Here is a 25,491-nt window from a genome sequence, read left to right as displayed (position 1 = left end):
TCCAACCTTTATATTGCAGTGAATTTGCACCATATAAGAGTGCAGTTCTTGATTTCATTAATAACCTGGCACAAACTAATCAGTTGCTAAGCTTTATCAGCATGGGAAGCAATTAAGACACTTGGTTTCTTGTACAAAGACTCAGGATCAAGACACTCTCCTCATGTCAGGACAATCCAGAAGTAGGCCTGAGCCCAATTTTGGATCCTGACCAACCTGGATCCAACCTCATCTTTGTTTTCTCTCTGTCCCACAGCCTCTCTTTACAGCAGCCAGCAGGTGAGTGAGTGCTTCAGGCCGGTCAGCCACTTGGTGTGTGTTGGTCGCAGCAGCAGCAGCAGCAGCAGCCATGCCGTACAAAGGGGAGTGTGGGGACGATGTGGACCCCATGCCATTCCTGGCTCCGCCTGAAAAGGAGCGCCTGGACGCCATGAACAAGACGTACGACATCAAGCGCTCCTGCTGGATCAAAGACGATAAGGAGGCGTTCATTACTGCGGAGATTCAGTCTGAGGATGGGGACAAAGTCACCGTCAAGACCAGCAAGAACACTGTAAGCCTCAATGAAGCTGCACACTTAAAGATCTAGGCTTGTTACTGATGGTGTTCAGATGAGGATGAAGTGAAGCCATTGTGAACAAGTTAAATATTATTTTTATCGTGATGAAAATGATGATGATGATGGTGATGTTCTTCTCTGCCTTCAGACGGTGACGGTGAAGAGGGATGATGTTCAGCAGATGAACCCTCCTAAGTTCTACCAAGCCAGCGACATGGCCAACCTCACTTTCCTCAACGAGGCCAGCGTCATGGAGAACCTGCGCAGCCGCTACGTCAACATGAGGATCTATGTGAGACTGAAAACTTTGTTCACATTAGGGGTCATGGATAGGACACACTGTGAATGGAGAACACTTGAAGGGAAAACAAGGAAAATAGATACCAATTTGTCCACCAAAAGTATTGTCAATGCACCATAATTCAACGCAGCCGCAAGACAAGTTGGGTTTTGAGTAAGGGGCATGACTCTTGCTTTTTCTCCACTGGAAAAATTTGCTCTCTTGCTCCCTATGCTATCGGAATCGCTATTGCTCTCTCTACATATAACCCACAGCTGAATGGGACAAGTTCAGGCTCGTTCTCTGGAGGTTGTTTCCCACATTTCCCGTTCTGGGAAATTCTGATTTCTCATTTCTTTGAAATCACTAAATAAAGTAGAAGTAGATGAGGCGGGTTGAGGGAAAGTGGGTACACCAAAATGGTAAATTACATCACTTCATCACAAAATAACTTCTAAGTGTATTGAACATCACAGATTGATCATATATAACAGTGTATATGAGGGTGGAATTTTCCTTTAATTGCACCAGACCATAGACCCCCAGTACCCAGTTCCTATATTACATCCTAACCTTTTTTGGGAATTGTTTTCATAGTATTTCTGCTTTAATAGATAGGATACAGCGGACAGAAAGGCAGGGAAGATGCATGAGAGGAAAGGAAGGAATGACACAATGTGACCCACAATACTGAAAGTATACAGTACGCTATCCTGCTGATTCTCCTAGATGCCATTCAAACTTCCTTTTCATTCCCTCCCACTTCCAGACCTACTCAGGCCTCTTCTGTGTGACCATCAACCCGTACAAGTGGCTGCCCATCTATGGCGCCAAGGTGGCCCAGATCTACAAGGGGAAGAAACGCAACGAAGTTCCTCCTCACCTCTTCTCCGTCTCCGACAACGCCTACCACGACATGATGATGGGTGAGGACGAGGGCTGAGGGGTTGTGGAGGGAGTGGAGGGAGGAACGAAATTTCAATCCATCATGGGGTCAGAAAGGAGGAGAACAAGCAAGGGACAAAGGGTGGAGATGTGGAATGAGAATGCGATGTGGGAGAAGCCCTGGAGATGAGATGCTTGAAAGTCATTAGAGGTGATGGTGGGGGTCGGGGAGGAGGTTTTGGAATGAGTCGGGCTGGTGTGTGTGTGTGTGTGTGTGCGCCGATTTGCTCAGGGAAATACTTTGAAGTCATTATGTGGCGTCAGGGGAGAGTTGACAGCTGTCCGTGCGTTGGAGCCGCTGACGGGGCCCGCTGCCGAGAGAGGACAGCGGACATCAACAGCTCTCTGATCTGCTCAAGGGGAAATCAACAGTAATTATTCTTCTCTCTTCTTCTTCTCCTCTCCCCTCTCTCTCCTCTCCCTCCCTCTCATCACAGAGCATGAGAACCAGTCTATGCTGATCACGTAAGGACGGCCTGCTTGTTTCCTCTGCACACACACTTTGCCTTTTCTTAGAGAGTCCCTTACAAACGATTCATAAATGTCCAGCTATAATTAACATAACCCACTTTTATCCGCGCCTGAGTCACGTTATAAATAGTTCTGCTTTAATCGCACGGTAGTAATAACTTCATCTGACTCAGCTTGCCCTCCTTGCGATACATTTTATATGACTATATTACTCATTCTTCAACACATATCCTTATCCATGTCCTTATGTGTGTCCTGTCTGTCTCTTTCAGTGGAGAATCTGGTGCTGGCAAGACTGAGAACACTAAGAAAGTCATCCAGTACTTTGCCAATGTTGGAGCCTCTGGGAGCAAACCCCACGACTCCAAGGCAAGTGGTGTGTGTGTGTGTGTGTGTGTGTGTGTGCATAGACAAAATAACTTAATTTGTTGCTGTTTTGCCTGAAATAGCCTCACTTTGTAAACGTTCCTTCTCTTTGCTGATCTTGTCTTCTGTTCTCCTCTCGTTCCTTTCCTTTCCTTTCCTTTCCTTTCCTTTCCTTTCCTCTATTACTATACTCTTTTGCATTCTACTGACTCTGTTGTGTTCTACTCTGCTGTGCTGCAGGGCTCTCTGGAGGACCAGATCATTCAGGCTAACCCAGTGCTGGAGGCATTTGGCAACGCCAAGACCACCAGGAACAACAACTCCTCACGCTTTGTAAGTACACACACACACACACACACACACACATACTCACACACACAAAAAGTCTCTCTTCCTCTCTCTCTCTGACCATGTGTATATGCCTGTGTGGCCATACACATGCACACACACACAAATATGTGATCATGTTTTACACTGTCACATACAACAACTATGACCATATGAAATGAAAATGCCAAAATACGACGACACTGACAACACTGAATCTTTGAGAATCATACTTCATGTGTGTTTCTGTTTCAGGGAAAGTTCATCCGCATCCACTTTGGGCCGACAGCTAAGCTGGCCGGTGCCGACATCGAGTCCTGTGAGTGGGATTTATGGATTTATTCTTTTATTACTTTGTATCAAGCCTTATTGGTATCAACACAGCTTGGTGAAATACCAGGTCTTAGAGTAGTTTACAAGTCCTATGTCTCCTGAAAAGAAAGATACCATGCAGCAGTGTAATGAATAAACTTAGTGTAAGTTCAGGCTGGGCCCTTATAGACTATGCGTGTCTATGTGTGTGTGTGGCTTTTTGTCTGTGTGTATGTGTGCATGTGTGTTGATCAGACCTGCTAGAGAAGTCCAGAGTGATTTCCCAGCAGCACGCTGAAAGAGGATACCACATCTTCTACCAACTCCTGTCTGGAAGGAGGCCAGAACTCATAGGTGAGACACATATAGGAGACGGAGTCGTCTGTCAACATGCAGTTAAAGTACATGCATTGTGGAATGTAAACAGAAATTAGAGACACTCTTCACTGCTGGAGACATCTTAACATTCTACCATCAACTTCGTAACCATCACTAAGTGTTGAAAAATGAGTCCTTAGTTTGCGCTCCAAAACATTTGCAACACCAAAAATGGTTTTCTCTGTTACATCTGCCTTTGACAAAGCAGGAAAATTGAGAAAAGAGATTTTACACTTCAATTGTTTACATAATAAGATTGTCTCAAAAATGTTTTGAAATTTAAAAATATGATGTATCTAACTTGTTGATTTGTGGTGTTTTACAAAACGCATATTGGAGATATGAGTATTGTACAGAACAATATTAATATACATAAAGGGGTTTGTTTCAAAACACTATATATTTTGGAAGGAAATTGTTGCCTGATGTTCACTGCTCATTAATATTTATTTAGATAATAACATTATCTTAAATTGTGCTATTTTTTAAGTTAAGGGCTCCAGATGCTGGATGATAGATGTCTCATTCTGGAATAAATTCCTCCTTTGCTGTTGTGTCTTCAGAGGCTCTGCTGCTGAGCCCGGACCCCAAGCAGTATGTGTGGGTGTGTCAGGGAGTCACTGTGGTGGAGAACATGGACGACGGAGAGGAGCTAATGCTCACCGATGTGAGTCCACCCTCATTCACTTTCACCTTTACACTCATACCTCTGCTGTATGAGCTGACTTATTCACATCAACCTCCTATTTTAAATCAGTATTGGAAATCGAACCACTTAGTGTTCATCTGTCTGACCCTTTTATTTATTTCTTTTTTAATTGAATAAATTAGTTTGCCTCTTGATGGCGCCATTGCCTCTCTTTGTACTAACTTTAGTGTGTATAAAACTATCTCTGTTTCTCTCTTCCTCTCTCCTGTGTGTGTCTATGTGTGTGTGCATGTGTGTGTGTGTGCAGGAAGCCTTTGATGTGCTGGGCTTCACTTCCGAGGAGAAGATGAGTGTGTACAAGCTGACCGGAGGCATAATGCACTTCGGCAACATGAAATTCAAACAGAAAGCCAGAGAGGAGCAGGCAGATGTGGATTCCACTGAGGGTATAAAATAAGCCCACCTCTCTCTCTCTCTCTCTCTCTCTCTCTCTTTCTCTCTCTCTCTCTCTCTCTCTATCTCTTCTCCAGCTCATATTTTTCAACATCTCTCTATTTTTTTGTTCCATCCAATCCCCCTTCTCCCTTTGCGTTTGTCACTCTGACCCCGTTTTTTTTAGCAAGCACTACAAGACATTTTCAAAATCCTTAATTACTCCATGTCCCCTCTCCTCCTCCTTCCCCCCAGTGGCTGACAAAGTCGCCCACCTCATGGGAATCAACTCCGGGGAGCTGCAGAAGGGCATCACCCGCCCCCGGGTCAAGGTCGGCAACGAGTTTGTGACCAAAGGTATCGCTAAGACACTATTAAACTTTCTTTAGGGCACCCTGTTGTAAATACTAAGCATTTGTTTTGCAATTTGAATGCAATTTGAATTTGACCTTCGACCTTTGAAAGGTCAGAACCAGGACCAGTGTGTGTACAGCATCGGCGCTCTGGCCAAGGCCGTGTACGACCGCATGTTCAAGTGGATGGTGACCCGCATCAATAAGACCCTGGACACCAAGATGCAGCGCCAGTTCTTCATAGGAGTGCTGGACATTGCTGGGTTTGAGATCTTTGAGGTAAGATGGATGAATGAAAGACAGATGGATGGATGAATGGATCAGGTATATAGATAGATTGATAGGTGTATTAATAAAATGATGGATGGATGGATGGATGGTGGCTGGATGGAGGTATTGTAAACACATCAACAGTATGAATCAGCTCAGTTGTATGAATGGATCGGTGAAGGGATGGAAAGATGGATGGATCGATGGATGTATGGAGGGAAAGCTAAATGGCTGATGGATGAATGGGTCGATGGGTGGAGGTACAGTAAAAGGATCAATAGGTGTATGAATGGATCGGTGATGCTATGGAAAGACAGCGAGATGAATGCATGCATGGACAGACTGGTGGATGAATGGACAGATACGTGGAGGTGTCACGAATGAATCAGTAGGTAGGTTGATAAATGAATGGATGAATGTTAGATTGAGTGAGACATGATTGAGTTCTCTTCATCCCCCCCCCCCCCCCCCCCTTTCCCTCTCCTGTCTGCAGTTCAACAGCTTCGAGCAGCTCTGCATCAACTTCACCAACGAGAAGCTGCAGCAGTTCTTCAACCACCACATGTTTGTGCTGGAGCAGGAGGAGTACAAGAAGGAGGGCATCGACTGGGTCTTCATCGACTTCGGCCTGGACCTGCAGGCCTGCATCGAGCTGCTGGAGAAGGTAACACACACGCATATGGACACGTTTAGAGACAGATACACACACACACACACACACACACACATACAGTCAGTGCACAAACATGGACATAAGCATCTTGAGTGACAGCTGGAGTAATACTGTGCACTCTCCCTCTCTCTGTCTGTTGTCCTCTCTTTGTCTGTCTCTGTCTGCCTCCCTCACCTCTCCCTCCCTCCCTCCCTGTTTTTCTCCCATACCCCATCTATCCCTCTCTCATCCCCCTCCCCCTCCCTCTCCCTCTTTCCCTATTTTTCACTCTCTTTCTCCCTCATCCCCTTTCTCTCCTCCCTCTTTCATTCCCCCTTATCCCTTTCTTCCATCCCTCTCCCTCTTCCTACCCTTCCCTCATCCCTCCTTTACCCCCGTCCCTCTCTTTCTCCATCCCTCTCTCTCTCTTTCTCCCTTACCCCCTACCCCCGTTCTCTCTACTCTCTCTCTCTCTTTCCACCTCCCTCACCTCTCCCTCACTCCCTGTTTTTCTCCCTTACCCCATCCATCCCTCTCTCCTCCTCCTACCTCCCTCTTTCCCTATCTCTCTTTTTTCTCCCTTACCCCCTCTCTCTCCCTCCCGCTTTCATTCTCCCGTATCCCTTTCCTCCATCCTTCTCCCTCTTCCCACCCTCCATCAACCCTTCCCTCATCCCTCCTTTCCACTGCCCTCCCTCCGTCTCCTCTGCAGCCTATGGGGATTTTCAGCATCCTGGAGGAGCAGTGTGTGTTTCCTAAGGCGACAAATGTGACCTTCAAGACGGCTCTGTATGACAACCACCTGGGCAAGTCCGCCAACTTCCTCAAGCCTAAAGGGGGGAAGAAGGGAGCTGACTTTGAGCTGGTGCACTACGCCGGCACTGTGAGTACTGGATAGTTTTAGGACCTTATCAGGTTTTATAAGCTGGAAAATGAATGAATGCCCCTGTGGGAATGGCTGTGTTTCTGTGCTGAGAGAAAACAATGCTTTTCACCATTCTGCTTGTTAAATTTGAACCAGTTGACCTGCATATAACTCTTATAACACTTTAGATGCTGTTCAGATCAAAATTGGTACCCATGTAGCAAGACGGCTATTTCAATTTACTTGTGTTTTTGTGTGAGTATGTGTGTGAGTGTTAAAAGTAAGTGAGGTATTATCAAAAACAGATAGGAGGCTGGAAAGCTTCTTAGCTTCTGGGTCTATGGAAAAAAAAGAGATCCAAGGTGCCTCAAAATAGTTTAGCCTTTATTCTGTTTGGTTATTCATTATGAAAAGTTTAAAAACGGTATCCAATGCGTTTCTGTCCCATGGCCTTCATAGAATAAAGGTTTTTTAACCTATTTTGGAGTGCCTTGGATCTCTTTTTCCTATTATCAACCTCTCTTTTCTACTGTGTATTTGTGTGTTTGCAATGTCTGTCAGTATATATTCAATGTGTAGGAGTTTCTGCTATCCAAGTGTGTATTGCTAATAGTAAAGTATAGGTACAGTATGCCAAAGTGTGTCCATGTCTGTCTAAAAATCAGTTGTATTTCTGGATGTATAGTGTGTAATATCAAAGCGTACATTAGTGCAGTAAACTGTGCCTCTCCCAGGTGGGCTACAACATCAACGGCTGGCTGGAGAAGAACAAGGACCCTCTGAATGAGACGGTGGTGGGACTCTTCCAGAAGTCCTCCATGCCTCTGCTGGCTGTGCTCTTCAAAGAGGAGGAGGCCGCCGCAGGAACCAAGAAGCAGAAGAAAGGCTCTTCCTTCCAGACGGTCTCCAACTTCTACAGGGTAACACACACACATATATAGGGGATGCTTGTACACACACATTGTCTGTACATGCACATATACAAACACACAGACATACAGATTTTTGTACTTCTGTCCTTATGAGGACCTTGTTCCCTAACTCCAAACGCAAACATTAACCCTCACCACTATGTACCTAACCCTAACCCTAACCTAAACTCAGGGTTGGTTAGTTGTCACGGTGAGGTGTGGTGAGGACCCAAATGCAGGACAGCGAGGCAGGTAGTGATCAAACCCCAAGACTGGGTGTTTAATATAACGGGTGCAGGAAACAACAGGTAAACAGAGACGGGAGCACTTAACAGACACCTAACAGAAAATAATGAACCGACAAAGACTGACTGGGGAACAAGACTAATATACACATGGAGAGGTGATTACAAATCAGACACAGCTGGGGCAGACAGGTACACATAGAACTAAAAGAACCAGACAGGGAAACAATACACAAAGAAATACAAAACCTAGACAATGAACAAAGGGACTGAAAGTCACAACTGTGACATTAGTAATGTAATACTTAGAATAGATTTATACTGTATATTCTAAATACAAAAAAGTAACTGTATTAAATTCTGTTACCTAAGAAAACAATGTATTCTGATTACAGACATGTGAAGATTACTTCTGGGAATACTTTTAATGTGAAAGCCAGAAACTCAGATGGCCATTTAAATAGTGGCAGGTGTTCTAATCTACATCTTTATCAAATGTGGCATAGAAGAAAATGCATGTGTGTATCCAAACCTGAAATAAATTTCCTGAACTTTTTCCCTTTTTCTTATCTGTATGTTTACACCTCAAATATGGTGTAATAAGTAATCTGAAAGTAACTGAAAGTAATCAGAATACATTACTGGGTTTGAGTAATCTCTTGGATTACATTACAATTTTGATGAGTTAACTAGTAACTGTAATGGATTTTTTTTTTTTTAAGTAAGCTACCCAACCCTGCCTAATCAAACTGGTTCTCACAAGGACACACACATGCACACCCTAAACCCTAACCTAACCCTAACCCATACTAGCACATCTCTAAACATTACATGCTCACAAACTGCTCTTTATCTCTTCGTTCACAACAGGAACAACTGAACAAGCTGATGAGCACCCTGCGAAGCACTGCTCCTCACTTTGTCCGCTGCATCGTCCCCAATGAGCACAAGCAGTCAGGTCAGTGTGGTTGCGTGTGTGTGCTGGTGGGCTATTGCCAGCGTGTGTTTTGGAGCCGGTATCTTTCTTTTGCAGCATCTCATCATGCAAATGTATTTTCTCCCAGGTTTTATTGTAATTTTGTTTGGTTTGTTTGTGTCTCTCTCTTTCTCTGTCTGTCTGTCTGTCTGTCTCTCTCTCTCTCTCTCTCTCTCTCGTGCTGTCCAGGTGTGACAGATAACCACCTGATCCTGCACCAGTTGGCCTGTAACGGCGTGCTGGAGGGCATCCGTATCTGCAGGAAGGGTTTCCCCAACAGACTACAGTACCCAGAATTCAAACAGAGGTCTGACTCCATGATCTGTATATTGACCTTTATTTCAATTTCACTGCAATAATGTTAAAACGTTATATCTCCAGGAAGTTTATATCTCTTCACTCTTCACTTCAGATTTTGCAACTGATGCCCATGCATTTTTGAAACTGAACAAGAAGAATAAGCATTGCAGAATAAGAATTACAATACATTACAATATAGAATTATAATACAGAATGCAGTTAAACCCTAACTGTGCATATTGTAGTTTCTCTAAGGCGTCCACCACATAGTTTTGACCAGAAATTATGTATCTCAACACCTGCTTAAAAATTGTATTGTCAATATATTGAGATACATTCAACCAGAATATATTATATTGTTTACATTTTGAATGCTGTGATACAAATTGCAAAATTGATACACCTGAAAGAAGAAAATTTGACCACGGTTGATAAAAGAAACATCCAAGGAAATAATTTCATAAAGTTTAAAGAAATACATAAATGTTGAAATATACAAAGAAAAAACCCAAAGAAAAATTGCTAATTGCAATTGTTTGCAATGCTAAACTACACAATTTTATGAGATAATGGATACAGAGAAAAAGTTGCACACTTTTAATAAACAGAGGTGATGATCAGAGGAGCAGCATTTTTATCATCATCAGCACTGTAGGAGCCAAAAATTGGATAGAGTTTCTCAGCAAAGTTGCAGCCCTTGAAAAGGTAGAGAAGAGACCTGGTTTCCACATCATAAAAGGATATCTGACCTCCTTCATAATCCACAAACACCCCAATCTTCTGGGGTTTCATTCTTGGGCACAGGGGAATGACAGAGGCATCCCTTGCTGAGTAGTTTTTGCCCTCCCTCAACCGCAACAACCAGAATTTAGTCATTGAGTCAATCTCACCTTTCCTGTGGATGGACTCTCTTGCCACTCCTAAGCTCCAGTTAGTATTCCCTTTAACCTGAACCTCAAAATAAAACCTTCCTGAGGAGAAGCCCTTTTTTCCCAGGACAACACAAACAAAATCGAATCTCTTCGGGTTGTAAGGAAGTATCTTTCTTAGGTCTCCAAGTCTCACTTGTTTCCCGTCCTCAGATAGGATGAGATCGGGATGAGCCGTATCAGGATCCAGAGTCACATCTACCGCATACTGCTGCCGGGCCCTCTTCAGCTTCACCTCAGGCAGCTTCTTCATTTCTTTATCTAGCTTTGCCTCCAGCTGAGCCACAGCGGTGCAGACAGCCCCCACGCTCGCATCATTGCGGACATTCACCCCACTCCAGTCTCTGACCTGTGGAGGGTCGGAGGTGGATGGAAAGCTCTGAAGAAACCGGAGGTGGTCTTCAGTGAGCGAGAGTTGCTGCAGCTCGCCGCTTCTCTCCTGGAGCTTGAAGATTTCCTGCTCCAGCTCTTTGATGAATCCTTCAGCCTGTTGCTCGACCGCTCTCTTTCTCAGCTCCATCGCCTCAATGAAATCTGCTTGGTTTCTTTGAATGGAGGCGACCAGTGCAGCGAAGACCTGAACACCCTCTGCTATCTCTGCATCTGCGGCTGTAACACTCTGCTCTACAGAACGTCTGATCTGCTGAATTTTCTTCTGTTGCTCCTTGACCTTTTGCTGTACTTTTGTCTTTCCACTGGACAACTGAACTTGCTTCTCTTTATACTCTTCCTTTAAAAGGACCACATCATGACCTTTATGATCCATCTGCAAGCACATGACACAAACACACACCTGGTCGCTCCTACAGAAGAGCTCCAGCATCTTGCTGTGTGCCTTACACAGCCTGTCCTCCAGGTTCTCCTCAGGCTCGATCAGCTTGTGTTTCATTAAGGCTGCAGCTTTCTGGTGAGGCTCCAGGTGAGTCTCACAATAAGAGGCCAGACACACCAAGCAGGATTTCACGGCTTTAAGCTTGGTACCGATGCAGACATCACAGGACACCTCCACTGGCCCGGCAGTGTCTTGTTGGAGGCTGTCGCTGCTGGGAGGATTCAGCTCGGTTGACTTCCTGAACTGGGCAGCCATCTCAGAGATCAAGGTATTGACGAAGAGATCCGGTCTCACCTCAAAAGACTTTTTACACATTGGACAGTGACAGAAGTCGTTGCTGTCCCAGTATTTACTGATGCAGGTCTTGCAGAAGTTGTGTCCACATGGAATAGCTACAGGCTGACTGAAAACGTCCAGACAGATTGAGCAGATGAACTGGTCTTCAGACAGGGAAGCGCTTGCAGAGGCCATGTCTGCAAAACAGGAGAGGGGCAGGGAGGGGAGGATAGAAAAGACGGTCATTTTTAATGGGCTGTACCTATGACAAATACAAGGCTTTTTATTACAAGACTTTGATTAGAATTCACTCTTGATCAGCATCAGGTAAATGGTCACCATGTAAATGTAAAAGCAACAACAAAACACACAAAATACAGCTGCACTGAAACCGATACTGCACCATGCTTGGATGGAGTCTCAACACGAGTGAGCAATTTCATAACAAGAAACAGAGTTTAGTCATTCAGTGAGATCAGAAAAAATGTGTCAGCAGATGGGAATGCTGAACTCACCTGTGCTGTTCTCTCTTTCTGTAGAAAAAGAGTTGAAGTCTCAGTGAAACTGAGTAGAGGTTTAGTTTCATTTCAGTGAAATGACGCTGAGATGCTCCTCCCTCCAGTTACTCCCCTCTTATTTCCTGGTGAAGGTTAACTCTTTATAGGGACAGACTGAAATCTGACAAGCCTGTCTGATTCATCACTTACCAAGGATTTATTCAACCTTTCAAAAAATGTATTAGTTTGTCGTTTTTGAGATTGGCAGCAGCCTACGGTTAGCATTTGTTAGAAGGATTAGTAGAATTTGTCTCTGCCAAGTTATGACGCAATAAGTTCTGTTATGTATTATGCTTGCTACAGATCTGCATGGAGCACCTATAATTTTAAGAGAAATCATTTGGTACTCCAGTGACCTACAATAGAGACAAAACACTCACAAACTTCTCACAAAACACACAGATTCATTTCTTGTTTTGCTTTCACTGAATTGAATTGAAAGAAGTGAACAAAAGCACCTTTTGGAGGCCTAAAGACAAAAAAGCGGACACACCAGTGGACTAAAGATGATGCAATGGTTAAGACCATGGCTATGGAAACCCTACTGGTCTGGGATTGAATTCAGCAGGACCTTCTGTATCTCCCTTACTGTGTATATTCATATTATTTACAACTACAATTAGGCATTTAGCAGGCGCTCTTATCCAGACTGACTTACAATAAGTGCAACAGTAAACTATCTCAATGAAATATTGGAAAATAAGAAATACTAAGATAAGAAGAAGATAAGAAATACTTTCTATCCTTTAAAAAAAAAAGATTTCTCATCCTCCTTCTCCTGATCCTACTTTGTCTCCTCCTTCTTCCCCTTTTCCATCCTTCTCCCCATCCCTCTGCCTTTTCTTCCTCTCCTCCTCCTCCTCCTCCTCCTCCTGCCTCTCAGGTACTATATCCTGAACCCCAATGTGATCCCTAAGGGATTCGTTGACAACAAGAAGGCCTCTGAGCTCATCCTCAGTTCCATTGGCCTGGATAACATGGAGTACCGCATCGGGCACAGCAAGGTACACCACTGGTATAAGTGAACCTTATTTACACAAGAAAAGTGCTATTGCACAAGACAAGTCAAGTCAAATCTAGCAAAACATAATGCTTTGTAGAACAACAAGACACAAATATATACAAATTAATACCAAGAAAAAAATACATTGCAATTTTAGGGCAGTGAAGATGACAGTCAAAAGCATACAGTTCATAACTAATCAATTCCCTTTGTAATTCTCTTCCTCAAATGTTCTACTTGATCAGTTCATTTCATAAAGGCAATCCATTTTGGGGAAAAAAAATAATTACCTGAAATTCATCATGCAATTTTTCTAAAACCTAGAGTCTAAATGTAGTCATTTGATCAACTTAAGATACCTACTGTCATCTATAAAACACTACAATATTGTAAAATATAACTTTTTGTAAATGGTGGATCTTATTTGGACACCAAACACTTCTACTGTTCTTCTACTATGAGCAACTTGTGTTACCCAATCAAAACCTTTCCTCTTTCTGCATTCCCCATTTTCCCTCTACTCCTCTTTTCTTCATCTACCTCTCCTTCCTTCCTTCACCTGTCCATGGTCTCCTCTCCTCCTCCCAGGTGTTTTTCCGAGCGGGGGTCCTGGCCAAGCTGGAGGACATGCGTGACGAGCGGCTGGCCAAGATCATGACCATGCTGCAGGCTCGCCTCCGAGGACTTCTGATGAGGATCGAGTTCAAGAAGATGCTGGATAGACGGTCAGGATGTGTCTATGTGTGTGTGTGTATGCTGTGTGTATGTAGGTGGGTGTGTGTTACTGTAAGGATGAGAGAGAGGATTTCTGAGTTGAGTTTATATGTACATGACTCTTAAGTGCTTATAGTGTTGTGTGTGTGTGTGTGTGTGTGTGTGCGTGTGTGATGCAGAATTGCATTGATGGCCATCCAGCGCAACGTGAGGAAGTTCCTTCAGCTACGCTACTGGGGCTGGTGGAAACTCTACACTAAGGTAACCACACACACACACACACACACACACACACACACACACACTCACACACTCACACACACACACCAATGGTTCCTGCATAAACCTGAAATGTGAACTATGCTCTCCACTTGCCTTCTCTCCATTTCTTCTTCTCTTCCCATTTCTCTCACTTTTCTGTGCTGTGCTGTTTCCCGCTGGGCGAATTATTCATCATCATCATCATCATCCTCCTCCAGGTGAAGCCACTGCTGATGGTGGCCCGTCAGGAGGACTCCTTCAAGGCCAAGGAGGAGGAGCTGAGGGTGGCAGTGGAGAGGGTGGCCGAGCTGGAGGGCAAGATCAAAGATCTGGAGGGGAAGATGGTCACTCTGTCGCAGGAGAAGAGCGACCTCGCCCTGGCGCTGGCTGCAGTAAGCACCCATCCACACACATGGCACTCAGGCTTCTTGTTTTTATTCATGTTACACTCAGATGTTTTTTTTGGCTTGATAGCTTAAAGCTGCACTATGCATTTGCCCTATTTCTTAGACTACTCTCAAGCCAAAGAATAGTCTGAATTTTACATGAAAAAATACAGAATTAACAACTCAGGGTTATCAGGTGGGAACCCTCCTTCCTTGGGTTTCCTTCTCACCTAGAGTCAGAGACATACCTTACCCCTATCATCTCACCAATGCAAAGAAACACCACAGACAGACAGACAGACAGACAGACACACACACACACACACACACACACACACACACACACAAACACACGCACACTCACTTTTACCCCCTTGCCTCCCCACAGGAGCAGGACACGCTGGGCGATGCTGAGGAGCGCTGCACCCAGCTGATGCACCAAAAGGTCCAACTGGAGGAGTCGGTACAGGTAATATGACATATATAAACTATGGCATGATATAATATGTTTGTTTATTTACTTATTTAATGCTTATTCTAACAGGAAAATGTAATGAAAGTGTATCTATAGAGCAGCACACATAAAGTGGGATTTCTATGATTTCTGCATACCGGTATGTACATTTCTCATTATATAAACAATTGTGGCAGGCATACAGTTTAATATAATAAAATCTATACTGTATACAATCTAAAAGAATTACAGTCAAACACTGACTTTGTCACATGTATAATGTAAACTACAATGTAAACTTTCAAATCTATGTCTGTTTGAGGCATTTTTCTTGCCTCAAACACACAAAGTCTGCTTTTTAATCTTTTGGACACAAAGATAACGCTAACTGTGTTGTATTATAACGAATGTAACTGTGAACTCAGGACCTGCGTGAGCGCCTGGAGGAGGAGGAGGGCAGCACGGCCTCCCTCCACGCCCAGAGGAGGCAGCTGGAGGGGGAGCTGAACGAGCTGAAGAGAGACCTGGAGGCTCTGGAGTCCACGCTGGCCAAGAACGAGAAGGAGAAACAGGTAGCGGGGAGGAGACAAATTCCTAGCAACCATCTGTTGCATGGCAAAAAAAAAGAGCTTTCTGATTCTGATTCTCTTCTTTTGAATGTTGTGCTTAGGGTCTGGACTTCAAGGTGCGGACTCTGACGGGAGACCTGGGCCAGCGAGACGACCACATCGCCAAGCTGCAGAAGGAGAAGAGAGCTCTGGAGGAACTGCAACAGGTAGACACACATACACACATGCACACACACATCACATTCACACAAATAATGAAATTGAAGTAGCGAAAACCAATTGCTAGACAATGATTTTCTTAAACATATCAAATGTAAGACCTATTGTTGCACTAGATCTAGCATTGGTTTCTTTCAATTTTCCCCTAAAATAAGGGTGACACGTGTTATAAACTGAAGGGTTTCATTCCATAAGCTCTCCATTTGGATAAAAAAATCTATATTTTTAAAAAATCACACTTGATTCCTCAAAAATATAGCTATTTTGTAAGACAAATTTTTAAGATGTCTCCTTACTTTAATATTAACCTATAATCTGCTTTGAATCCCTGCCAGCAATCATTGTGTAAGAGTAGGTATCATTTTATTCATATCAGGTGGATATCTAATTTTGGAGCAAACACTAAATTTCTAGCCATCCCTTCATATAACTCCTCTCATACAGTATATACCCTCTCAAATTGCCCCCATGATTACACAGTACATATTTACCAATTATTTATTTTTATCAGAAAACTCTGGAAGATCTCCAAACAGAGGAGGACAAAGTCAACCATCTAACCAAGACCAACAGCAAGCTCAACACCCAAGTGAATGAGGTACGTCACTGTAGAGAGATTATATAAACATGGAAGACTATTTAGGCTGAAACAATGTTGAAACAATGACATTTTCCATGTGCGGACCTGCTGCTGAATATTAGTGTCAACTGAGCTCATTATTTTCAATACCAAGATAAAAAATTGAGAGGAATGGACTCAGTATTGATCTGTGTGCGCTTGTGTGTGTGTGTGTGTGTGTGTGTGTGTGTGTAGCTGGAGGACAGCTGGGAGCAGGAGAAGAGGATCAGGGCGGAGGTGGAGAAAGCGAGGAGGAAGGCAGAGGGAGACCTGAAGATGACCATAGAGAACCTCAACGACATGGAGAACGCTAAGCTGGATCTGGAGGAGGTCATCAAGAAGTGAGAGAGAAAAGCCCGCGCACACACACACACACACACACACACACATACATACACAGAGAACAGCTGATCAGTTAATTAAAGCTATAATAGGCATGTTTGTGCCTTAAGGCAGCTAAGTGTATTTCCAGTCCTGCCCTCTTCCCCCTCAGTTGTCACACTTGTCACTCATCTGATGAGCTGTCTGATGAACTAATATCTAGCACCTTGTGGTATACAACGGGACACAGACATACACAGACCGCTAATATCTGATGTATCTTATTTATTGTTATTTTAATGAGAAAAAAGTTGCAGATTGCAGCTTTCATGCTAAAATATATTATGCACAATGTACCCATTGAAGTGCCACTTTTTAAAAGCTTGCTGCATATCTGCCGCTCTGCTGTTTCACCCCTAAGATGAATGACTGCTCTACAAATACAGGAGTGTTGCAGGATGCACGAGAGGCTTCTAATGGCTACTCCTGTACATATAACAAACAAAACAAACTCATCTACATCTACATCTCTCATTCTCTCACACACTGTCAGTCCCAGTGGATCCTAACCTCCCCCTGTGTGCTGTGTGTTCCTCTAGGAGAGACTTTGAGATCAACAACATGAACTCTAAGCTGGAGGATGAACAGTCGCTCAGCTCCATGCTCAGCCGCAAGCTCAAAGAGCACCAGGTGAGTACAGCGGGAATGCTGGAAAGACTTATCTTTAAAGCAGTTTTTCTCAATCACGTGCCATGGAGGCCCAAGAGTCTTTCAAGCAGGTTTTCATTCCAACTAAACACGACACCAGCTGGTTTCACTCATTTGTTCCCTCCTCTCAGGTTAATCAGTGAAATCAGCTAGCTAGGAGCTAACTAGCTTGTAAGCTAGCTAACACATAAGCTAAATTCAAGCAGTCACTGTAGTTGTTCCCGAGATTGTTAGCTATTCTGAAGTCCTCACTTATGTGTTGAAGTATTGTTAATTTTATGCTAGTTTTATGCACATGCCAATCTTCCTGGTTTCCCACCTTGAGTGTGACGTGAGTTCAAAATGGCCGCCGCGGGAATGAGGTCAATAGGGCGAGAGGAGAGGAAAGCAGGGGGACGGCAGAACAGGGGAGAAAGAGAAGTGTGAGTGAGGTTTTCTCTCCGGTCTCTGACACATCAGCCCGTTTTGTCCTCCCTTGCAGGGCCGCATTGAGGAGCTGGAGGAGGAGCTTGAGGCTGAACGAGCCATGAGAGCCAAGGTACATATCTGGAGCGGTTTGAATCCACATTTCAGCTGTAATACTTGACTTCAAATCTATTACATGATTCACAATTTTTGAGCGGAGAAAACAACGTCTCTGCTACACAGCCAGAGGGCAACTGAAACAGAAATAGGGTCCAAAAACACAAATATGGATTCACATCCTGACAAATATACATACTGGAGGGATATTATTTATTGCAGTTACAGATTCAATTGATTCAATGCCCCTCCTTCTGTTCTGTGATAGGTGGAGAAGCAGAGGGCGGAGCTGTCACGAGATCTGGAGGACCTCAGTGATAGGCTGGAAGAAGCGGGAGGAGCCACCGTCACCCAGGTGAGTTTGACTGACAGCTGTCACTCAATCAGAGGCTATAGTGTCTTATTATTCTTGGCCATTTTGTGTTGTTTTAGCAGTGGAAAACAAAAGCTCCAATATGACCCCCGCTCTTTTAACCCTCCACCGCTGTTTCTTCTTGGCCCGCAGATTGAGCAGAACAGGAAGCGCGAGTCGGACCTGCTGAAGCTGAGGCGGGAGCTGGAGGAGGCGGCGCTCCAATCAGAGGCCACGGCGGCGGCGCTCAGGAAGAAGCACTCCGATTCGATGGCAGAGCTGGGCGAGCAGCTGGAGAACCTGACCAGGCTGAAGGTGAAACTGGAGAAGGACAAGCTGAGCATGAGGGCCGAGATCGAAGACCTCAACGCCACCATGGAGGCCACTCAGAAGGCTAAGGTACATGAGGGAGGTGGAGGAGTGTGTGTGTGTGTGTGTGTATAACAGATGTAGGTTCTTAGATGCCTAACTACTGCTGCACTATTGTGTGTGTGTGTGTAGATGAACTCTGATGTCCACGTCCATAAGCTGGAGGACAGCCTGGCAGAGGCCAATGCTCGCCTGGCTGAGATGGAGCGCAATCAGTCTGAGCTCAACACCGTCAAAATCCGCCTGAGTGGTAGGAACGAACACACACACACACACACACACACACACACACACACACACACACACACACACACAAGCTCTGACCCCGTTTCTTGGAATTTGCAATATTCTGGTTCTGTCTCTATTTATTATCCTTGCTTTTTGAATCTATTTTGTGTCCCTCCTTGTTTTATGAAGTGCTTTGTGACGTTAATAGCGTCCTATAAATAGACCTGACTTGGTGTGTGTGTGTGTGTGTGTAGCGGAGAACGGGGAGCTGATCAGGGAGTTGGAGGAGACGCAGAGTAAGCTGACCCAGGTGACCCGGCTGAAGGCCTCGCTCACCTCCCAGACCGACGAGCTCAAGAGACAGGTGGACGAGGAGAGCAAGGTAGATATGCTAAAACACACACTTCCCTCTTTCTCAATTCAATTTTTTTTACCTTTTATTTATACAGGGAAAGTCGACAGTCCGTCAATGCTCTGCTTCACACTCTCTAGGCTGCTGCCACCCCATGTATTTACAAATGAAATTACATAGCTGACTTTTCTTTCTTTCTTTCTCTCTCTCTCTCTCTCTCTCTCTCTCTCTCTCTCTCTCTCCAGGGCCGTAGCACAGCGGTGGTGGGCCTGGCCAACGCCCGCCACGACCTCGCCCTGCTGAAGGAGCAGCTGGAGGAGGAGTCGGAGGCGCGCTCGGAGCTGCAGCGCCTCGTCTCCAAGCTCAACGCCGATGTCACCTCCTGGAGGAGCAAGTACGAGACGGACGCCATCCACCGCACCGAGGAGCTGGAGGAGACCAAGTAGGTGAACCGTGGATATGGCAGAAACCAAGATAGGAACAGCACGCTCTCTACTGCAAAATATATTGCACAGGTTAATCCTAATGAGATGGTGGTGGAAAAACTCAAATGAATTGATGGTTAGAATTTGGTCATATCTTTTTTGAGTTATCATGAGAAAAAAGTTCTTTGTTAATGAAATCCCACGGTTGCTTTGACTCCTTCACCTTCTCTCTCTCTCTCTCTCTCTCTCTGCTGTCTCTCTGTCTCTTTCTTTCTCTCCTCCCACTCTCTTCCAGGCGTAAACTGGCGGTGCGTCTCCAGGAGGCTGAGGAGGCGGCGGAGGCGGCCCAGGCCAGAGCTGCCAGCTTGGAGAAGGTCAAGCAGAGGCTGCAGGGAGAAGTGGAGGACCTCACCATAGATCTGGAGAAGGTACACACACACACACACACACACACACACACATGCATCCACCAAAAACAAGATTTGCCTTTGTTTGTCTAGACACAATGTAAGTTTACTTAAAAACTCCTTTGCTTTTGTCTGTATCCGCTGGACTAGTCCAACGCGGCGGCGGCGGCTCTGGATAAGAAGCAGCGGGTCTTCGACAAGCTGGCGGCCGAGTGGAGCCAGAAGAACGAGGAGCTGCAGCTGGAGCTGGACAACAGCCAGAAGGAGAGCCGCTCCTACATGACGGAGCTGTACAAGCTGAAGACGGCCTACGAAGAGAGCCTGGATCAGGTGGAGACCGTCCGCAAGGAGAACAAGACCCTCTCAGGTGAGCAGATACAGACGCACGACTTTGTCCTTAAAGATACCGTTCATACACATATAGTTCATAAGGAGAAGAGTCTGGAACAATGGCAAGAAGATTCCCTCAGAAAGACAGATACATGTTTACATTTTCTTTATGGCATGTCTGCTTGTTCTGTTTCATTGGACAACCTGTAGCACAGAGGATATAGAGGTATAGAGAAGGGAATAGAGGGATGATGAGCACATTGGTATAAACCAGCTTGCCGGGCTTTATTGACAAAGTACCCTCTCTTGTCACAGAGGAGATCAGGGAGTTGGTGGACCAGCTCGGGGAAGGAGGCCGCAGCTTCCACGAGCTGCAGAAGGCCAAGAAGAAACTGGAGGTGGAGAAGGAGGAGCTACAGCTGGCTCTGGAGGAGGCTGAAGCTTCACTAGAGGTACAATAACGAAGCTCCTCTGGGCATGTTAATATTGGCATTTTTGTGAAAATTGTGTTTTCTAGGCATGGAACTATTGCAGAAAAGGGTGAATGCCTGAAACATTTTGGAAAAGCAATGAAAGATTGTGTTCAGTGTCAGGTTTGGCTGCTGGTGGAAATATTACTTAATGGAATCCTCACTGACAAGTGATGGATTTGATCAGAAAAGCTTGTCGTAACCTTAAAGCTTGTACTACAGGCTGATCAATACACAAGGCACTCCTGCTTCAGTCCAGCTATCCAGCTTTCATCACAGTCTTTGTAACCACTGTGTGTGTGTGTGTGTGTCCAGGTGGAGGAAGGTAAACTGGTACGTGTGCAGCTGGAGCTGGCTCAGGTCAAGGCCGACATCGACCGCAGGATCCACGAGAAGGAGGAGGAGTTCGAGGTTACCAGGTTAGAAAATACACACACACACACACACACACACACAAAGAAGAAGAAACTTAAACTCAAATGATGAATGTGTCACTTTGAACTCATATTTACTCATAGTTGTACTGATAGATCATGATTGTCCACAAAGAGGAAATTTGTATCTGTGCCACCAGCATGTCATATAACCAACCGCTCAAAGGTTACAAGTTGTCCCCTGTGTTGTTTGTGTTGTCTAGAAAGAACCACGCGCGTGCAGTGGAGTCGTTGCAGGCCAGCCTGGAGGCAGAGGCCAAAGGTCGCGCCGAGGCCCTGAGGATGAAGAAGAAGATGGAGGGAGACCTGAACGAGATGGAGATCCAGCTGGAGCACGCCAACAGGAACAACGCCGAGCTGGTCAAAACCCTCAAGAAGCTGCAGCAGCAGATCAAAGTAGGAGCATAAAGCATTCTGCTGCAGCCATCACAGAAGTCCCTCTGTTTACAGGCTTGTTATTCCATCCCAAAGAGGTGGAAGCAGACACACATACATACACATTTCTGCAATGGTTATGACTGTAGACCAGCAATAGATTCAATACACTTTCATCAACATGAAACAGAATGTCACCAGCATGCTGTCTTACTATGGCATTATAAATTCTGAGTTAATTTCTTCTTTTCTATACTTCTTCTTATTCTTTTCTCATTCTATTTTCTTATAATCTCTTTTTCTTTTCTTTTCTCCCTGTTGTCCCCCCTCCCTCCTCCTCCTCCAGGATCTGCAGGTGCAGATGGATGAGGACTGCCGCCTGCACGAGGAGCTCAGGGAGCAGTACAGCCTGCAGGAGCGCCGCCTGTGCCTGGTGCTGGGGGAGATGGAGGAGCTGAGAGGAGGCCTGGAGGCGTCGGAGAGGGCCCGCAAACTCATCGAGCAGGAGCTGGTGGACATCACCGAGAGGCACAACGAGATCACCATGCAGGTGGCCGGACAGCACAGAGGCACACACACATGCAAAACACACACACGCGCACATGTGTCCGAGTACTGGAAACACTGGTAACACTTTACATTAAGTGTTCATTAATGAATGTTAACTAATGCATTTACTTGAATTACATGAATTAAACATGAATAACAGCATTAATAAAGATTTATGTTAAATGCACAACTGTATTAATTAATGTTGTTATACATGTTTGTTAATGTTAACTAATGTGTTTACTAACATGAATTAAGCATGAACAGTGACATTAACAAAGATGAGTTCATATTAAATGCACAAAAGTAACATTTAATATTAACTAATCTTTGTTAATTTTGTTATTCATGTTTAATTCATGTTAGTAAATGCATTAATTAACATTAGTTAATGAAGACTTAATGCAAAGTGTTACCAAATCATTCGTTTGAGTATGTTCATATAACCCCCTTTTGCTATATTTTTATTTCTAGACCCTATTCTTCTTACTTGCTGCTGCGACAGCCCGATTTCCCCATGTGGATCATTCAATTTTCATCTCTTCTAATCTAATCTTTTCTATTTTTCTCTCTCCAGAACCAGAGTCTGACTATCCTGAAGAGGAAGTTGGAGGCGGACCTCGCCCGACTGTCCAGTGAGAACGAGGAGCTCATCTCAGAGTTTCGCTCCGCTGATGAGAGAGCCAAGAAGGCTGTGATTGATGTGAGTGTCCTGACGAAAATTTAAAAAGTTCAACGTTAAGGACAGCAAAATGTTTTAGTCAAGTTAAGTCAGAAAAAATGGCACATTATTTTCAATCCCAACAAGTCCCAACATGTATAAAAAGATTTGACATTATGGTTGAAAATGTTTTATATAATTATACACAAGGAAGAGGTCAGGTCAAGTCCTTGCCAGGCCCACAGTTCTGCTGTGCTTCATCTTTTATTGAGGCAAATTTGAGTATGCTGTTGATATTCAAAATTAAATGTGTGTGTGTGTGTGTGTGTGTGTGTGTGTGTGTCTCCAGGCGACGCGACTGTGCGAGGAGCTTCGCCAGGAGCAGGACAGGAGCTCCCACCTGGAGAAGATCAAGAGGAACCAGGAGCAGAACCTCAGAGACCTCATGCTGAAGCTGGAGGAGGCCGAGCAGCAGGCTCTGAAGGCTGGCAAACGCACCATCCAGAAACTGGAAACCAAGGTGAGGACTTCAATCATCCATGTGTCCCCAGACGACACTTCAGCATGCACACACGCAGACCCAGCCACTCACCCACACACTGTGCTGATTCCTCTCCTCCTCCATCCATCCTAGATCAAGGAGCTGGAGAACGAGCTGGACCAGGAGCAGAAGCGCCACGTGGAGACGGTGAAAAACCTTCGCAAGGGAGAGCGGCGTCTCAAGGAGCTGGTCTTCCAGACGGAGGAGGACCACAAGACCAACCAGCGCATGCAGGAGCTGGTGGAGAAGCTGCAGAACAAGCTGAAGTCCTACAAACGACAGATCGAGGACGCTGTGAGTAGGACCAGACAGACAGATAGAAAAGAGAGAGAGAGAGAGAGAGAGAGAGAGAGAGAGAGAGAGAGAGAGAGAGAGAGTAAATAGATGCTTAGGCTCAGATTCAAGCTGTTTGATGGAGCATCTGGAGTAAAAAAATAAGTGTTTATGTTAATTTCTGTGTTTCTAATTAATGATTTGGATTTTGCTGTGATGGTTTAAGGAAGCATAACCCTGCTGTCATAACCACATAGCTCCAATTTGGGCACTTTTATTATTAAATGATACTTTAATTGGTGGCATAGGCCCATGAACCCCATTAAGACTCATTAATCCCATTCAAAATCCAATTTAATACCTTCAAAAATATGTCATCAGCAGTTTCGTTTAATTCCTCAAAAGCTGAAATAGAGAGTTTTCCCTCCAACAAAAGCGACAGTATCGTTGGAATGCCAAACCGAGGCTAACCTGTGTTCTCTGTGTGTCGCTGCAGGAGGAGCAGGCCAACAGCAGCCTGTCTAAATACAGGAAGTCGGTGCACGAATTGGACGATGCAGAGGAGCGCGCGGACATGGCGGAGATGGCCCTGAACAAACTGAGGACCAGGAACCGAGCCTCCACCACCAAGGGCTTCACCTCGGTGGAGATCGTCCAGGTCACCAAGCCCGCCCGGGGAGGCCAGGACGAGTAGAAAGACACACACACACGCACACCGCTAGCAGGTAGGCAATTGACACACACATACACCTACACGAAGATAAGCATATGACACAAAAAGCAATGAAACGGAAGAGTACGGTGTGTTCAAAAAGAAAGAAATTATTATTACTCACACAGTCTTTTGTCCCCACAGAGCGACACACACCCATTCGCCCCTCCAGAGGACACTTGACTGAGGGAGGACGAGCTCACACACCCCTGAGAAAGTCTTAAAAAGCCCCAGCCAGAACTCTTAACCCCCCTTTAGAAAGTCTTAAGTAAGTCTTAAACATCACCAATAGTCTTAATCCTGTGTAGCCTTAGGAACGGTCACGTATAAAGTAGATTTTAGCCTGCACGCTATGTAGTATATGTTGCTGTTAGTACGCCTAGAATATAGCAAAGTGTGTCGTATGTGTGTGTTCTATCAAGAATACACCTGTGTTTGTTTGTATCTCAGTGTATAGAGTATAGAAGAAGAAATATATACTCTCATGGTAGTGCAAAGTGCTTTGGATACAAGCATCCACCATGTTGTCTGTGTGTATGTGTGTGAGAGTTTGTCCAGATGTGTTGGTGTGTGTATGTGTGTGTATTCTGTCATCTCTCTGTTAGTGTCTTTACACCGGGGGGGATGAGCGGGTGAAGCTGCGTTCTCACGTCAACGACAGAGAGCCCACCTGTGTGTGTCGCTCCTGTGTGTGTGTTAACAGTGTGTGTGGCCTGCCTGCTGCCAAGTCTTAATAAAGCACAAGCAAGTGACACCGAGTCCCGAAGTCGTTATTGTATGAATAGGACAGAATTTGAAGGTGGAGAAAATGTTTTCGACTCTCCGACCTTTATCTGTGTTTATGGACAAGAGAAGAGAACACTGTCTAGTCAGAGAGTTGTGGCCTGCCTAAGAGATGATGCATAATCTTGAGTTCTACAGTTAAATATAAATATTAAAACAGTGTGATAAAAGTGGCTTATTTTAACACAGTGGAAAATTAAGACCCATAATCAAAATTTGACACCTTTAACTCCAACTCATGTTTTGATGTGAAATCCCTTTTAGGTTTATTAGCAAAAGCATGTTGATCTCAGCTTAACGTCACTATATTTAGGCTTTTGGTTGTATCTCGATTTCATCATCATATAAAATGAGCTTTTCATATGAAGTGCTGCTTCATTTTCATCAAAGATATGACTTCTTATGGCTATACATATACAGCATATATGGCTATACTTTCTACACATACATTCCTAGGGTATGATATATTCATTTCCTTGGAATTATTGTAGAATGAAATCTAGTAAAAAGTCATAGGACATCATCTACACGAGTGTAAATGATGACCTTGTAACTGGATAGTGATACAG

At 44.6% G+C, this 25,491-nt stretch overlaps 2 protein-coding genes across 2 annotated transcripts; one reads left to right on the top strand and one right to left on the bottom strand.

Annotated features, from left to right (window-relative positions):
• The first annotated feature begins 349 nt into the window (after positions 1–349).
• LOC139917276 (myosin-16-like) lies at positions 350–24,513 on the top strand. The gene is made up of 44 exons (XM_071906373.2): positions 350–553; positions 708–851; positions 1,609–1,765; positions 2,222–2,249; positions 2,528–2,624; positions 2,862–2,954; positions 3,204–3,267; positions 3,516–3,614; positions 4,202–4,309; positions 4,599–4,733; positions 4,975–5,076; positions 5,185–5,351; positions 5,836–6,006; positions 6,707–6,877; positions 7,594–7,779; positions 8,886–8,973; positions 9,181–9,298; positions 12,769–12,889; positions 13,477–13,613; positions 13,782–13,863; positions 14,082–14,255; positions 14,638–14,718; positions 15,129–15,275; positions 15,374–15,478; positions 16,003–16,089; positions 16,306–16,451; positions 17,031–17,121; positions 17,621–17,677; positions 17,930–18,016; positions 18,167–18,412; positions 18,515–18,632; positions 18,865–18,992; positions 19,208–19,404; positions 19,683–19,815; positions 19,945–20,161; positions 20,440–20,576; positions 20,910–21,013; positions 21,232–21,424; positions 21,750–21,953; positions 22,530–22,655; positions 22,963–23,133; positions 23,248–23,448; positions 23,924–24,152; positions 24,284–24,513. Exons 1-43 carry the CDS (start codon positions 350–352, stop codon positions 24,119–24,121), a joined length of 5,820 nt encoding a protein of 1,939 aa, XP_071762474.1. The 3' UTR covers positions 24,122–24,152; positions 24,284–24,513.
• LOC139917278 (E3 ubiquitin-protein ligase TRIM39-like) lies at positions 9,055–11,919 on the bottom strand. The gene is made up of 2 exons (XM_071906377.2): positions 11,844–11,919; positions 9,055–11,525 (listed from the first exon to the last, which is right to left on the bottom strand). Exon 2 carries the CDS (start codon positions 11,521–11,523, stop codon positions 9,889–9,891), a length of 1,635 nt encoding a protein of 544 aa, XP_071762478.2. The 5' UTR covers positions 11,524–11,525; positions 11,844–11,919; the 3' UTR covers positions 9,055–9,888.
• Positions 24,514–25,491: the final 978 nt, after the last annotated feature.

Source organism: Centroberyx gerrardi, chromosome 7 (assembly GCF_048128805.1).
Source record: "Centroberyx gerrardi isolate f3 chromosome 7, fCenGer3.hap1.cur.20231027, whole genome shotgun sequence".
Taxonomy (NCBI): Eukaryota; Metazoa; Chordata; class Actinopteri; order Beryciformes; family Berycidae; genus Centroberyx; species Centroberyx gerrardi.
This window is presented reverse-complemented; position numbering and strand designations above follow the sequence as displayed.

What these genes read in the sequence shown, in the direction of transcription:
- LOC139917276 (XM_071906373.2), top strand. Translation starts at nt 350, where the DNA reads ATGCCGTACAAAGGGGAGTGTGGGGACGATGTGGACCCCATGCCATTC. An exon ending in AACCAGTCTATGCTGATCAC is followed by an intron (nt 2,250 to 2,527) that starts GTAAGGACGGCC and finishes TGTCTCTTTCAG; the next exon opens with TGGAGAATCTGGTGCTGGCA. An exon ending in AGATGTGGATTCCACTGAGG is followed by an intron (nt 4,734 to 4,974) that starts GTATAAAATAAG and finishes CCTTCCCCCCAG; the next exon opens with TGGCTGACAAAGTCGCCCAC.
- LOC139917278 (XM_071906377.2), bottom strand. Translation starts at nt 11,523, where the DNA reads ATGGCCTCTGCAAGCGCTTCCCTGTCTGAAGACCAGTTCATCTGCTCA.